Source organism: Centrocercus urophasianus, unplaced genomic scaffold (genome assembly GCF_019232065.1).
Source record: "Centrocercus urophasianus isolate 14NV4802_14NV808 unplaced genomic scaffold, USGS_Curo_1.0 seq_448, whole genome shotgun sequence".
Taxonomy (NCBI): Eukaryota; Metazoa; Chordata; class Aves; order Galliformes; family Phasianidae; genus Centrocercus; species Centrocercus urophasianus.
In genome coordinates this window covers 49,350-61,923 of record NW_024885031.1, presented here as the reverse complement: position 1 = coordinate 61,923, position 12,574 = coordinate 49,350, and the positions used below count along the sequence as shown (strand labels likewise).

The 12,574-nt window shown below is 57.8% G+C and overlaps 3 protein-coding genes and 4 non-coding genes across 8 annotated transcripts in view; 1 reads left to right on the top strand and 6 right to left on the bottom strand.

Annotated features, from left to right (window-relative positions):
* Window positions 1-376: 376 nt before the first annotated feature.
* TBRG4 (transforming growth factor beta regulator 4) lies at window positions 377-10,246 on the bottom strand. Of its 2 annotated transcripts, none has more exons than XM_042834297.1 (11): window positions 10,212-10,246; window positions 9,174-9,642; window positions 7,825-8,142; window positions 6,276-6,447; window positions 5,136-5,293; window positions 4,605-4,715; window positions 3,653-3,797; window positions 2,759-3,001; window positions 2,256-2,367; window positions 1,682-1,796; window positions 377-509 (listed from the first exon to the last, which is right to left on the bottom strand). In XM_042834297.1, exons 2-11 carry the CDS (start codon window positions 9,600-9,602, stop codon window positions 408-410), a joined length of 1,905 nt encoding a protein of 634 aa, XP_042690231.1. In that variant the 5' UTR covers window positions 9,603-9,642; window positions 10,212-10,246; the 3' UTR covers window positions 377-407. The 2 variants fall into 2 exon arrangements, with proteins under 2 accessions (XP_042690231.1, XP_042690232.1); XM_042834298.1 differs by lacking the exon at window positions 10,212-10,246 and adding an exon at window positions 10,163-10,184.
* Window positions 603-738, bottom strand: LOC122168738. Its single transcript, XR_006171334.1, has one exon. It is a non-coding gene; the product is annotated as a small nucleolar RNA SNORA5 (small nucleolar RNA).
* Window positions 2,496-2,630, bottom strand: LOC122168739. The gene has a single exon (XR_006171335.1). It is a non-coding gene; the product is annotated as a small nucleolar RNA SNORA5 (small nucleolar RNA).
* On the bottom strand, window positions 3,233-3,370 carry LOC122168736. The gene has a single exon (XR_006171332.1). It is a non-coding gene; the product is annotated as a small nucleolar RNA SNORA5 (small nucleolar RNA).
* Window positions 7,178-7,319, bottom strand: LOC122168737. The gene has a single exon (XR_006171333.1). It is a non-coding gene; the product is annotated as a small nucleolar RNA SNORA5 (small nucleolar RNA).
* A 1,403-nt stretch (window positions 10,247-11,649) lies between the features above and the next one.
* On the top strand, window positions 11,650-12,519 carry LOC122168733 (cathelicidin-1-like; the record flags this gene model as incomplete). The annotated part of the gene is given in 4 exon segments (XM_042834294.1): window positions 11,650-11,685; window positions 11,687-11,818; window positions 12,228-12,335; window positions 12,418-12,519. Coding segments are annotated over 4 exon segments (378 nt in total), but the record flags the coding sequence as incomplete, so codon positions are not given.
* A 30-nt stretch (window positions 12,520-12,549) lies between these two features.
* LOC122168732 (cathelicidin-1) overlaps window positions 12,550-12,574 on the bottom strand; it is a 947-nt gene continuing 922 nt past the window's right edge. Inside the window, exon 4 of the mRNA XM_042834293.1 lies at window positions 12,550-12,560. Coding sequence (XP_042690227.1) covers window positions 12,550-12,560 — 11 coding nt within the window. The remainder of the gene's footprint in view (window positions 12,561-12,574) is intronic.

Here is a 12,574-nt window from a genome sequence, read left to right as displayed (position 1 = left end):
GGGCACCGGCCAGAGGGGCAGTAAGAGATGCAGTGGGGGTAAGCGATGCCCCCACAGCCCAAATCCGTTTGCTTAATGGCCGCTTAATCCGCCCTCAAAGCCTTTCCTGGCAGCCAGCTCCCTGCGTCACAGCAGGAGGGCTTTCCTGTGTCCCTCTTGCCCGGCTCAGGCCACCAGCTTCAGAGCTTGGATGGAGGCTGTCCCCCATCCCCAGACCTAAAAACCATCATTAGGAGGCATCTGTGCCACCCTCGTCCGCCCACCCCAGGACCACCGCCAACAAAAACCCCATTAGGAACAATAAAACCCCACCGCCCACCAGCACAGCCCTTCTTCCACCCCACTCCCACAGGTTGGGGACACAAAGGGGACACGGTACAGCAGAGGGTGGCTTTATTGAAACACAGCTAACTGGCCAGCTCCTTGGCCACCACCTTGTGGAGTTTGTCACGGAGGTACGCCGCCCGCTGCCGCTCCAGCTTCAGCTCCAGGAACTCATAGTGGGGGACCTGGGGAGGAGAGGAGAGGCAGTGAGCAATGGGGACATCACCACGGGGACATCACTGTGGGGACAGCACCACGGGGACGTGCTCAGTTCCCAGCCTTGTACGTGGCACGTTTTTATCCCCGCCATCCCACAGCAGGGATGTGGGGCCCATGAAGCACAGGTGATGCTGTGGCAGCCCTTGGGCCGGCGCGCATCATGGCAGAGGTGGCACCGAATTTGACGAGGCTGCAAGGAGGGCACCGTTCCCTTATCACAGCCTCGGTGGCATTGGGATGTTTCCTCAAAGCACAAAGCATTGCTAGGGGGTGTTTCCTCAAATTAGGATGGCACAAAGCACTGCTATGGGGACTGCTTGCAGCCAGCCCAGCACAGAGCCTGGATCCTTTCAGTTGTGATCTCAGAGCTCTGAAACCCGCTGAATTTTTCATCCCAGCTGCAGAGTACGTGCAGGGCTTCATGGTCTGCTTGCTCCCATTTGCGCATCCCGGCCTCCCTGCCCAGCAGCACAGCAAGCCCTGCCTGGTGAAGATGCATCACTTCTTCAGAGACGAGCTGCAGCCAACCAGGAGGAGGGAACAGCACTGGAATGAACGCTGTTTGCACAGCGCTCGCTTGTTCTGATGGCTCCAAGCCGCCGGAGGGAGCAGACAGGGGGGATCCCACCGCCCACCACCACTATATTTAGCACAAGGCTCGAGCTGAAGGAAGCAGTTCCCTCCTCCTCCTCCTGTCTCCCCACCTGAAATCTCTCCAGCCAGTGAGTGCACACGGGCTGCAGGGGCTTCGCTTTGTATCAGCATCAAAGAGCGGCAGCTCCGTGCGAGGGGATGCAAATTTGGGCTGCTTGCAGGGAATGGAGCTTGATGTGGGGTGACAGTGCTGGGGGACACGTGGCACGCCGCCCTCCTGCCCCACTGGAGCCATCCCTGCCGGCTGCACAGCTCTGCCAGCACAGCTATAATTACCTCCGGGGGCTGAATAATGCATGGCCCCAATGGAGCGCAGCACTGCGGCGCAGGGATCAGCGTGCTAAGACCTTGTCTGCTGTCCTCCTCCATTACTGATCCCCTCTCTGCCCTGGGGCTGCCTGACAGGTGGCCCGGAGGGGATCACGATGGCTAATCCCAGCACGGGGCCGTGATCAGCATCGGGTGCTGGGGGCTGGATACTCACATCCACAACAAGGAAGCCGGCTGCCTGGATGTGGCGCCGAGCCATGGCGTAACGGCCCAGCAGCTCCTTGCTCCTGTTGCTGAAATTTGGGAATTCCCACCTGAGGAAGGCGACCCTGCAAGAGGGGTGGAAGAGAGCAGTGAGACTGGTGCTGGGCAACCTCAGCCTCAGAGCAGCTTCGAGCACGGATGGCTCAAACTGAGTTGATTCGCAGCCCACGCTGGATGGCAGACATTGCCTTGCCCAGCCAGGAAGGAGTCAGCTTGGCCCCTGGGCTCTGTGGGCAGCCAGGAACGGTGGCAGACAGTTGGCACAGGCGCTCTGTGGAGGACGTGCCAGACAGGGGAGGCTGCTGCCACAGCCAGCATCCTGCCCTGTCCCTTGCAACGTGACCCATGGCAGCTTGGCACGGTCCTACCCCCTTTTCTGTCCAGACCAGTGGACGCAGCTGGGCACAGTGACCTTGGCACGCTGGCATCCCCAAGGCACTGTCCCCTGCTGCCTGCAGCCAGCCACGGGGACAGCAAAGCCTTGTCCCTCCCACCGTGCCTGGTGCAGCTGAGCCCAAACCCACCTCCTGGCACCCGGTGGCAGCGGCTTTGTCCCTTCTGAGTGGGGCAGATGTGGAGCTGCAAAGTTCTTCAAGGGGAGAGGTTTATTCTCGCTGTTCAGCACCATTTCAGCATCTGCAGAGAGGAGGAAAAGGAAGGAGTCCTGAGGATGCTGTTCCATGGAGGCTGGGGATGCCCTCACCGTGGGGCTGACACGGGGCACGGCATCCATCAGGCAGGGCCCCAACCACCTCCAGCACAAAGCCTGTCTGTGGCACCATTTTGTCCCCAGAGTCCCACAGGAAGGGACGTGGGGCACAGACTACAGCTCTGCTGTGACAGCCGGATGGCCGGCCCCAACCACAGAGGGGGCAGGGACTGAATCTGACGGGACTGCATTGGCGAGGCAGAGGGATGTGAGGCTGAAGAACGAGATATAACCTCAGGCACAAAGCCTTTACGTTGATCCCCCTGCAGCATGCAGACCCCAATGAGCCCCGCTGCTCCAAGGAGAGGCTGTGCTCACCGATCTGCCAGCCGTAGATGGTGCGCACGTCCCAGCGCCCGGTGTCCTGGCTGCCCAGCACGCCTGCCAGGGCCTCCCGCAAGCTGCTCTGCAGCAGGGTGACCTTCTCTGCTGCTGGCTCTGCAGCACTCAGCATCCCAGCCGGCAGGAACGGCCCCTGGTACTCAGGGCTCTCCAGCTTGGCAGCAGCATTGATTTGGATGAGCTTCATCCGCAAGTTCTGAGCCCTGGGGGACAGATCGCCTGGCAGGAGGAGGAAAACAAAGAGCTGATCCTGCGGCTTGCTCAGCTCATCCAATCAGGATTTCTGGTCCCAATCCCACTGCCGCTGCTCAGACAGGACCTGAGAATCCACCAGGATGGATCTCTAAGTGCTGGCATCAAGATGCAGATCGCCACATACGTGCAGAAGGGGCAGCACTGCCCGAGCACAGGGCGAGACCCGGCTGAGCCCCTGTTGGAGGGCACAGCCCCCAGTGTCTGTGGCACGATTTTATCCCCAAGGTCCCATGGGAGGGGACGTGGGGCCCATGGACTACAGATGTTGCTGTGGCAGCCGGATGGCCAGTGCTCGCCATGGAGGAGGCAGAGACTGAATTTGACTGGGCTGCACCTCCCCCATGAGTGGCTAAGAAACACCAAGCCCTCCCCCATGTCTAAGTGCTTGGGGAAAATGTGCAGGCAGCGCTGGAGCCAAGAACAAAGCTGAGCCTTGAGGCATAAGAAAGCTGAAGGCAACGTGGCAGCCTGCTGGGTTCAACCCCACAGGCACACTGCAGGGTAGACCAACCCCTCCAAGCTCAACAGCTGAGCTCACAGCCTGTGCTGGCCCAAAAGTAGATGCACTAGACCCAGTACCCACTCCCTGAGCTCTGGCTCCATGTCCCACCTTACCTTGGATCACAGCGTGGAAGTCGGGTGCCAGCACACGCTGCAGGTAGGGAGGCTTGGCTTGCTGCAGCACACAGAGTGACCAGACCAGGTCGATCAGCAGCTGGGGCTCCAGGCTGTCCAGCTGGCCCTGCAGCTCCTCATGGGCCTGCCAGAGCCAAAGCCACAGCTCAGCACATCTCTGCAGATGGCCCTGCTTCTGCAGTGCTTCTACTGGGCTATTTGCTGATAGAATTCAGGATTGCTCTACAGCAGCCTTGCTGCAGGTTCACAGTTCCAGGTGCTGGTGTTGTTTTTCTTTGTGTGTGTTTGTTGTTGTTTTTTTTTTGCAATGCTTCAAAAATCAAGTTTTGCACTTGCTACAAAACCTCCCTTCATGCTGACTGTGATTAGCGTTGGCAAAGAGTCCAGATCCCACTGCCAACCAGGGATGCTAACCCTATCTCTGTGGCACGAGGGTCTCCCTCCACTTGGTCTCATCTCTTCACCCTGGGCTGCAGAAATCTCCCTGCAAAGCCCCCAGGCAGGGCAGCAGTGAACAGCTCTACGGATGGCAGCCTCCATCCTTCCCACCAGCACCGCCACACCCAGGGCTTGGATGGGCTGGGAGACCTCTGATCTGCTGAGAATGAGTGATCTTATGGCTTCGTTATGGAGCTAATTGCAGCAATCAGAGTTCAGGAGGGCACCTGAAAAACCACGTGCTGATTATGTCTGCTGGAAGAGCTAGCCTACAGGGATTTGGTGCTAGCCAGGGGCAAACCAGTTTGGTTATCAGCCAGCACACAGCCACAGGGCATCAGTATGGGTTTTTCAGCCTGGCCCGAGCTCTGGGCTCCCCATTTCCATTTCCTGCACCCACTCGTGCTCCAGGTTATGGCAGGATACGTGCAGCCTTCCCACTGACTCCAAAGAGGAGGAAGGTTGACACAGAGGGGAAAAGGAGGCAGGTTACCATGTTAAAGAAGTCCTCGCTTCCGCTGGGCTGGAAGTTAAGGCGGGCAAAAGACAGGATGATGCTGCACAGGTGGGCAATGGACAGCTGCTTGGCATTGTCCAGGGTATACTGGAAGACAAGAGAGAGCAAAACCAGAGGTTGAGAAATGAGTACTGACAGAAAAAGATTGCAAACATCATCCAAGGAGATGCCCAGACCCATGACAAGACGGGAACAAGAAGGAAAGGATCTTTCAGTGCCTCCCTAGGATTTTATCCTGGTGCAAGGGAAAGCTGTGAGTAGAAGCAGAGCTCTGTAATATTCCCTGGTACAGGCCCAGGTGCAGGCATCAGAACTGAGGCAGAGACTGGGAGCTGCCTGGGGAACGCAGCACTCTGGAGCAGAGGCTCAGAAAGAGCTGAAGCTGACCCCAGAGCTGTGTGGATTCTGACTGCTGACTGCAGTGGAGCATCTCTAGTAAGAGAAGAATTGTTCTGGGTGTCCCAGTCATACATCAGCAGGTGCTACCCAGGCCCTCTGCCTCCTCACCTGAGAGATGGCCTCAAACAGAGGCAGGCTGAGCCACTTGAGGAGGGCGAAGGAGCGGATGCAGCGCGTCACCTCGACGGGTGTCATTGCAGAAACGTGGGGCTGCAGGTCAGTGGCTATCTTCTGGAAGACCTGGGGCTGGTGGAAATTCAGTTTTCCTTAAAGGAGCAAAAGAAAGTGGCAGCCACTGACACGGAGCCGGTATGGGAGCTGTGACACATGGCCCTGCCTCTTCTCATCCAGCCAGGTCCTGCTGCTCCCACCAGCTCTCAATCCAACATTCCCAACACCGGGCTGCTACAGCCCTGCCTGAGCCTGCAAGAGACAGTACAGCTCCCAAACTACTGGACTTCTCCACCTTGGGGATATTACGGGGCTGCTGGGCCTCACTGTGTCCCAGAAGGACATCCAGCAGGGATCTGGAGGCTGTGACGTGGAACATCCACCCCTTACTTCCCTTCAAACTCAGTCCAGATTTATCAACTGAATAGCAAGATGGTAACATCAACACAATAAGCATGAGCTCCTTCCAAAGCCAGGTCTAGCAGGTTGATTTCTTTATCACTAAAGAACATCCAACCCATGACAACCACACCGCCCCAGTGTTGGACAGATCTGTTCCCACCACCAGAAACCAGACAGTGAAATGAAGAGCAGCTTCATCCCAATTTCTGGATAGGAGCAGATGGAAACGCACAGAAAGAAGAGAAGAAAAACCAAAGCCCCAAGGATAATAACACACATTATCAGTTAGTGGTGGCCAGAGGCTAACAGAGCTGATTTGCACCAGGTCTGTCACCACCCATATCTGAAGGCTTTGGTCTACCCTGTGGCCAGGAATGCAATAAAGGTGGCTGTCACCATGCTGGCAGTCTGCAGCACTTGCACCTAAGGCACCATGCCACTGCTCAAATGTTAATCATGTTGCCACTTGGACACCTTGGGTGAAAAGAAACCAATTGTTTTAATGCCACTGCCCTGTGTGCTGGAAGGAAGCCCTAAAGGGCTCGGGGGGGGGGGGTGAGAGCAGCGAGGAACAGAGCCACAGTAAGCACAGTGCTGCCACACAGAGGGCTCTCTGACTTATGCAAGCACAGTAATGCCCAACCCAAAGGGTCACGATACAACCAAGCTGCTTACCATAGGCGAAAATCAGGTCCATCAGGACGCTGAGGTTGAGCTCTGAGTGCTTCTGAATCAGGTGGTAGGACATGGCACGGAGCAGAGGCACGCTGCGCCGGTTCTGGTACGCCAGAGCCAGCGTGATTTTCCTTATGTCCTCAGGGCTGAACTGCTCAGCAAGCTCCAGAGCCTGGTAAGAAACATGGAGACATAGAGAGACAGGCACAGAGCAAGGGACGTGCCACCCTCCAGGACACTGCTGGCTGAGCCCCTCCGAGGACTGCAGGGTTTCCATACACCCTGATGCTGTCACGCAACAACTGATGCAGGAAATGCTGCTGAATCACTGCCTTGCTGCCCACTGTATCTCCTGTTTTCATCTGCCCAATGTAGAATGGCCTGGGTTGAAAAAGAGCACAATGCTCATCTGGTTCCAACCCCCTGCTGTGTGCAGGGTCACCAACCAGCAGACCAAGCTGCCCAGAGCCACATCCAGCCTGGCCTTGAATGCCTGCAGGGATGGGACATCCACAGCCTCCTTGGGCAACCTGTGCCAGTGCCTCACCATCCTCTGGCTGAAAAACTTCCTCCGAATATCCAACCTAAACCTCCCCTGTCTCAGTTTAAAACCATTCCCCCTTGTCCTGTCACCATCCACCCTCACAAACAGCCGTTCCCCTTCCTGTGTATAAGCTCTCTTCAAGCACTGGAAGGCCACAATGAGGTCTCCCCAGAGCCTTCTCCAAGCTAAACAAGCCGAGTTCCCTCAACCTTTCCTCACAGGAGAGCTGTTCCAGCCTCTCATCATCTTAGTGGCCCTCCTCTGGACCCCCTCTAAGAGCTGCACATACTTCAGCCACCTGGAGTTCCAGCTCTGCATAAGCTGACAACCCCACAACGGCGCCCTGCTTTGCCACGTGCAATGTCTGCAGCATTTATTTATCCCCAGAGTTGAGGGAGAACAACAGTGGGGCCCATGAGCTGCAGGGCTTGTTGCTGTGGCAGCTGTTTGGCCGGTCCCCAGCGCGGGGCTGGACAAGGACCGAATTTGACGCAGCTGCAGTCATGGCCCTGTGGCAGTTTCAACCCAAGAGACATTTCCCTACTCCTGGAAGTGACAGAAAGAGGGACCTGCTGGAGCACAGACCTTCCTGCAGACTCCTTGCTCACAGCCTGACTTTCACAGAGAGCCAGAGGACAATGCTTTTGGCAGTGACTTTCTGCTGCCTCTGCAAGTTACCGCCCTCCAGCTGAGCTAACGTAATTCTACCACAAAGTTAAGGTAATTCTAGCTGCAAGGCAAAGCACATCAGCTCAGTCCACCTCTGAGCACCTCAGACCAGCGCAGGTCTGAGAGCTCCCACGTGTGAACTCCTCATCTGTGTGGCTCCAAAAAGGAAAAGGTTTCTTTTGAGCACCTTTGCACATGAGAAGCGAGCTGCATCCTCTGCAAGACAGGCTGACAGGAACGTGCTGGTGGAGCAGTGCCCACACAGGACGTCCCTCACACTGTCACTGCCCCCAGGAGATGTCCCACCCAAAGGGAACGCAGTGCCCAAGCCCATACCTTGTCCTCTAACCGGTCCATCAGCACTGAGGAGATGTGCCCAACCTTGGCAATCAGCATCACCACGGTTCTGGTGCCCTCTAGTTCTGTCCACCGCAGCTCCAGCTTCTTGATGACCTCGTGGAGCAGTTTGCTCTCCTTGCCCTGCTTGACAGCCAAGAACTCTGCCAAGGAGGCGAGCTGGCGGAAGGTGAGGCGCCGCAACCGCCACAGCACCTCCTGCTCCACAGACTGCACCTCCCTGCTGCTGCTCTCCATCCCCAGCGAGTACAGGCTCTTCAGGAGGCCCACCAAGGTGTTATTCCACACCTGAGATATCTGGGAGGAAAGTAAAAATATCTAAGTAGATTTTTACCCTTCTCTGGAGGTGCACACACCTAAATTTCCCTGTGGTGTGGCTGGAATATGACCTCAGCGAGCAGAGAAACAAACGAGGCAGAATCACAGCCAATGATGCTCAGGGCAGGATGGACCAGGTGGCCTCCAGCAAACAGACTCTTTAACTGCCCTGCCTGCCCCAACTCCAGCCCTGCAACATCCTAAAACTCAGGGATGGCTCAATGCTTGGGTGCAAGAATGACCTGAGTGCTCTCAGGGTAATCCACCAAAGTCACCTGAAGTGGAAATCCCAAAGCAGGATGCAGCTGAGAAAGCAGGTAGAGCTCCTGGTGTCCCAGCCACGCAGACTGCTCTCCCTGGTCTGACCCTGTGTGCTGCTTCAGCCTAATGTTCAAATCCTCCAACTTGGTGACACAGGGATGTTGCAAGGCGATTAATTTTAGTCACAGAATCACAGAATGGCTTTGGTAGGAAGGGCTCTCAAGGATCACGAATCTCCAACCCCCTGCCACAGGCAGGGCCACCAACCTCCCCATTTCATACCAGACCAGGCTGCCCACAGCCCCATCCAACCTGGCCTTGAACACTTCTAGTGCCCGTGCATCTACACAATGACTTCTTACATGGAGTTAGCTGCACACTGCAGGAACAGCTCTCTGGAGAGAAACAATTGTGTTTGCAGTGACTTTGCTTGATTATATCCCAGCTAGACGTGTTCTTATCCACTTCCCTTTTGGGAGCAAGGCCATGCTGCTCAGCTTCTTGCTTTCCCAGCACAGCAGCTTGGCTCTCCTAGCTCTGAAGTCCACCCTCTCTGCTGAGCCACAGACACCTGCATCCTTTTTTGTGTGTGTGACCTGATGCTGATACATCTCTGCCAACAAGTGCAAAGAAGGTACCAGCTGTGAAAATTCACAAGGGAAAGGAAAAGGCAGCACTCGCTGCTCCAGGCCAGCCTTCCCAGACCCATTCTTTCTCCAAACTGCCTCCACCACAAGAAGGGAACTCACCTGAGAATCCACAATCTCAATAAGCTGCCGAAATCGTTCATCTTGCAGAATGTCCCCTGTTTCCAGGTTCTTTTCCACTGCAAGCCAAGAAAGTCGAGTAACCACCAGCGAAGCCTGGTTGCTGTTTAGAGAGTGAAGTTCACCCAGCTGGAACAGTTCCTGAGGACTTGTGGCTGCCTCAATGAGATTCAGGATCGCTCTGTGCTCTGAGTTACTGTTTTCTTCCACCTGCTCTTTGACAGAGAATCTGTCTGCATTCCAGGCAGAGGGGACGGAGGTGTGGATAGAGGCAACAGGTGTGTGTGGCAGGGCTCTGGCTGCTGGCAGCTTCCCATTGGGCAGCAGCAGAGCAGCCGGGGCAGCAGCAGGAGCGCAGGTAAAAGTGATGAGGTGCCGCCAGCAGCAGCGTTGCACCAGCCGGGCTGCCATGGCGGGGATCTGAGGGGCTCAGCACTGCATCTTGGGGAGGCTGGAGGAGGAAAAGAAAGGCTTTAAAAACGGGAAGGTTCAGGAGGAACGAGGAGAGGTAACAGGTTTAAAGCTGCGAGTCACAGAAGCGCAGAGCATCCCTATGAATACCCCCACAGAATAAAACTGGAAGGGACCCACGTGGGCAGACCCAGGGTATCACTTCGGTTGGGAGATGCCTCCAAGCTCACCAAGTCCAACCATTAACTAAGCGCTGCCAAGCCTAACACTAAACGACGTCCCTCAGCACCACATCCACACGTCCTTTAAATATCCCCAGAGACAGGGACTCCCCTACTTCCCGGGGCAGTCAGTTCCGACGCTCCACAACGCTAGATCCTTCACAACGCCCCACTCAAACTTCCCCCTGCGCATCCTGACACCCGGGCCTCCCCGCACCGTGAGCCGAACCGGGCGAACTCCTGGCCCGGAGGCTGCGCCGAACTCGCAGCGGCCTCAGAGGCCGTAGCCCTTAGGAAATCCCGACCCTGGCCCGCACGCAGCTCCCCGAGAACTCGAACCCCGCTTCCGATCACCCCGGGCCGCGGAACCGCAGCCATCCGCGCTGACCTCGCCCGGCCCCACCGCACGCCGGCCCGGCAATGAGACAAAGTGCGCATGCGCTCCGGCGCAGCATGATGACATCATCAAAGCGCAGCCATTTTCTATTGGCTGAGCTCCCCAGGTTCCCCCGACGGAATCGAGCGCGAAAGAGGAAGCACTTCCGGTTCGTGGCTGACGGGCGCCGCCATTTTATGACGGGTGGTGTGCGGCGGGTCGGGTCTGGGCGCGCGGCTCTGGCCGGGTTCGGTCCGCTCAGGTCAGCCAGGCCGCAACCCCGAGCCCGGCTGTGGGAACGGAGAAACCAAACAGAGCCCGGGGTGGTGCACTGGCAGCGCTGGGAGGAAGGCAAATAAAAGGAGATTTATGTACTAGGCACGCCCCGTTGCTGTTTGCTCAGCCGAGGAGTGACAAGACAAAGGGAAGAGCTTTACAGGAAAAGAGAAGACATTGGGGTTCGGCATCAGGAGTGTGTGCGGGTGTCACAGCCCTGCAGCGCTCAGCGCCGAGCTGGATGTGGGCACGGGGCTATGGGACGAGATGCCTGCAATCCCTGCATGCTGTGTGCCTACAGATGGGCTGTGAGGGCCCTTCCAACCATTGAGGGGAGGCCTTGCTGCTCCCTGCAGCTCCCTGGAAGGAGACCGAACTGCAGTGGGGGTCAGCCTCTCGCAGTAATAGTGATAGGATGAGAGGGAATGGCCTCATGTTGTGCTAGGGAAGGGTCAGGTTGGGTAATGGGGGAAAATTCTATTTGGAATGAGCAGAGATGCAGTGGCACAGGCTGCCCAGGGAGGTGGTGGGATCAACGTCCCTGAAGGCGTTCCAGAAACATGGAGGTGTGGCACTGAGAGACGTGGGCGGTGAGCTGGGGTTGGAATTGGGGATCTCAGGGGTCAGCCTTAACGATTCTGTAATTTGTGATCTTTGTTAGGGTTCATTCCTGCTACGGGTGGCAGCTATGAAACAGGAGACCAGGCTGCAACCTCTGTGGGAACCTGACCCTTTGCTGAACCCTCTCTCAATAAAATGTTCAAGAAAATTTCCCGTGTTGGGTCATGACTGGCTTCCAGCCACCATTCTTATTCTCTTTCTTGTGAGAAAGCAGTGGTGATGAGCTTGGAGATGGCAAAAACCCTGGCTGCCATGAGGCATCCCTTCAGCCTCACTGCTCAGAGCTGAACAAACCCAGCGCCCTCAGCTGCCCCTCACCAATCCTGCCCTCCAGACCCTTCACCACCCCATGCCCTGCAGCACAGCCAGGGATGTGGGATGCAGCCTGCAGCGGGACAGGGCAGCCCATGGGCACAGCCACGTCCCCACCACAGCTTTTCCCCCCCAGATAACTGCCGCGCTGTGGCTGCTCCCCCTGGGCCCGCGTTTCCGCGTTGCCCAACTTCGGGGCCAATAAAAGGCATTGGGAGCGATGAGCGGGCACGGGGCGAGGATGGCGAGCTGCTGGGTGCTGGTGCTGGCGCTGCTGGGGGGGGGCCTGCGCCCTCCCGGCCCCCCTGGGCTACCCCCAGGCTCTGGCCCAGGCTGTGGACTCCTACAACCAACGGCCTGAGGTGCAGAATGCCTTCCGGCTGCTCAGCGCCGACCCCGAGCCCGGCCCGGTGAGTGCATGTGGGGACAGCGTGGGGAAACCACGAGGACACCGTGGGAGATACTGGGGACGTCGTGGGGAAGGCGTGGGGAGGTGTGCAGGCATCATGGGGACGGCGTGGGGACACTTTGGGGAACATCAGAGGAACCTCCTGGGAGCGGCATGAGGACATGGGAGGGACAGCGTGGGGACAGCGTGGGGACAGCGTGGGGACACAAATGCTGAGGACACCTTTGGACATCAAAGGGACATCATGGGGAAACCCTGGGGAAGGCATGGGGTCGGTATGGGGCCGTGGTGGGGCCAGCCGGGGGACATCAAGAGGGGAAGCAGAGCTGCTCCCCCCGCCCGGCTCTGAGCTGTGCCCGGAGCAGCCGGGGCTGCCGGGTGGCTGCCACCACGCTGTGCCCTGCCCCCAGAACGTCCAGCTCAGCTCCCTGCACAACCTCAACTTCACCATCATGGAGACGCGGTGCCAGGCGCGCTCGGGCGCCCAGCTGGACAGCTGCGAGTTCAAGGAGGACGGGGTGAGCGCCGTGCTGGGCTGGGGGGCGCCAGGGGCTCCCGGGGGGAGGGACGGCCCCGTGCTCAGTGTCCCCCTGCTCACAGCTCGTCAAGGACTGCGCTGCGCCCGTGGTGCTGCAAGGCGGCCGCGCCGCGTTCGATGTCACCTGCGTGGACTCCGTGGCTGACGTGAGTGGGGACAACATGGGGGGTGGTCCCAGGGGTGCTTGGGACCCCCTAGGGCCAGGCTCCCATTCCCCCG

Bases quoted from the DNA above. Each gene is read 5' to 3' on its own strand.
- TBRG4 (XM_042834297.1), bottom strand. From the start codon at position 9,602: ATGGCAGCCCGGCTGGTGCAACGCTGCTGCTGGCGGCACCTCATCACT. The intron at 6,448-7,824 runs GTATGGGCTTGG...GTTTCTTACCAG, and splicing joins TGGACCGGTTAGAGGACAAG to GCTCTGGAGCTTGCTGAGCA. The intron at 4,716-5,135 runs GTGAGGAGGCAG...CTTGTCTTCCAG, and splicing joins TGTTTGAGGCCATCTCTCAG to TATACCCTGGACAATGCCAA.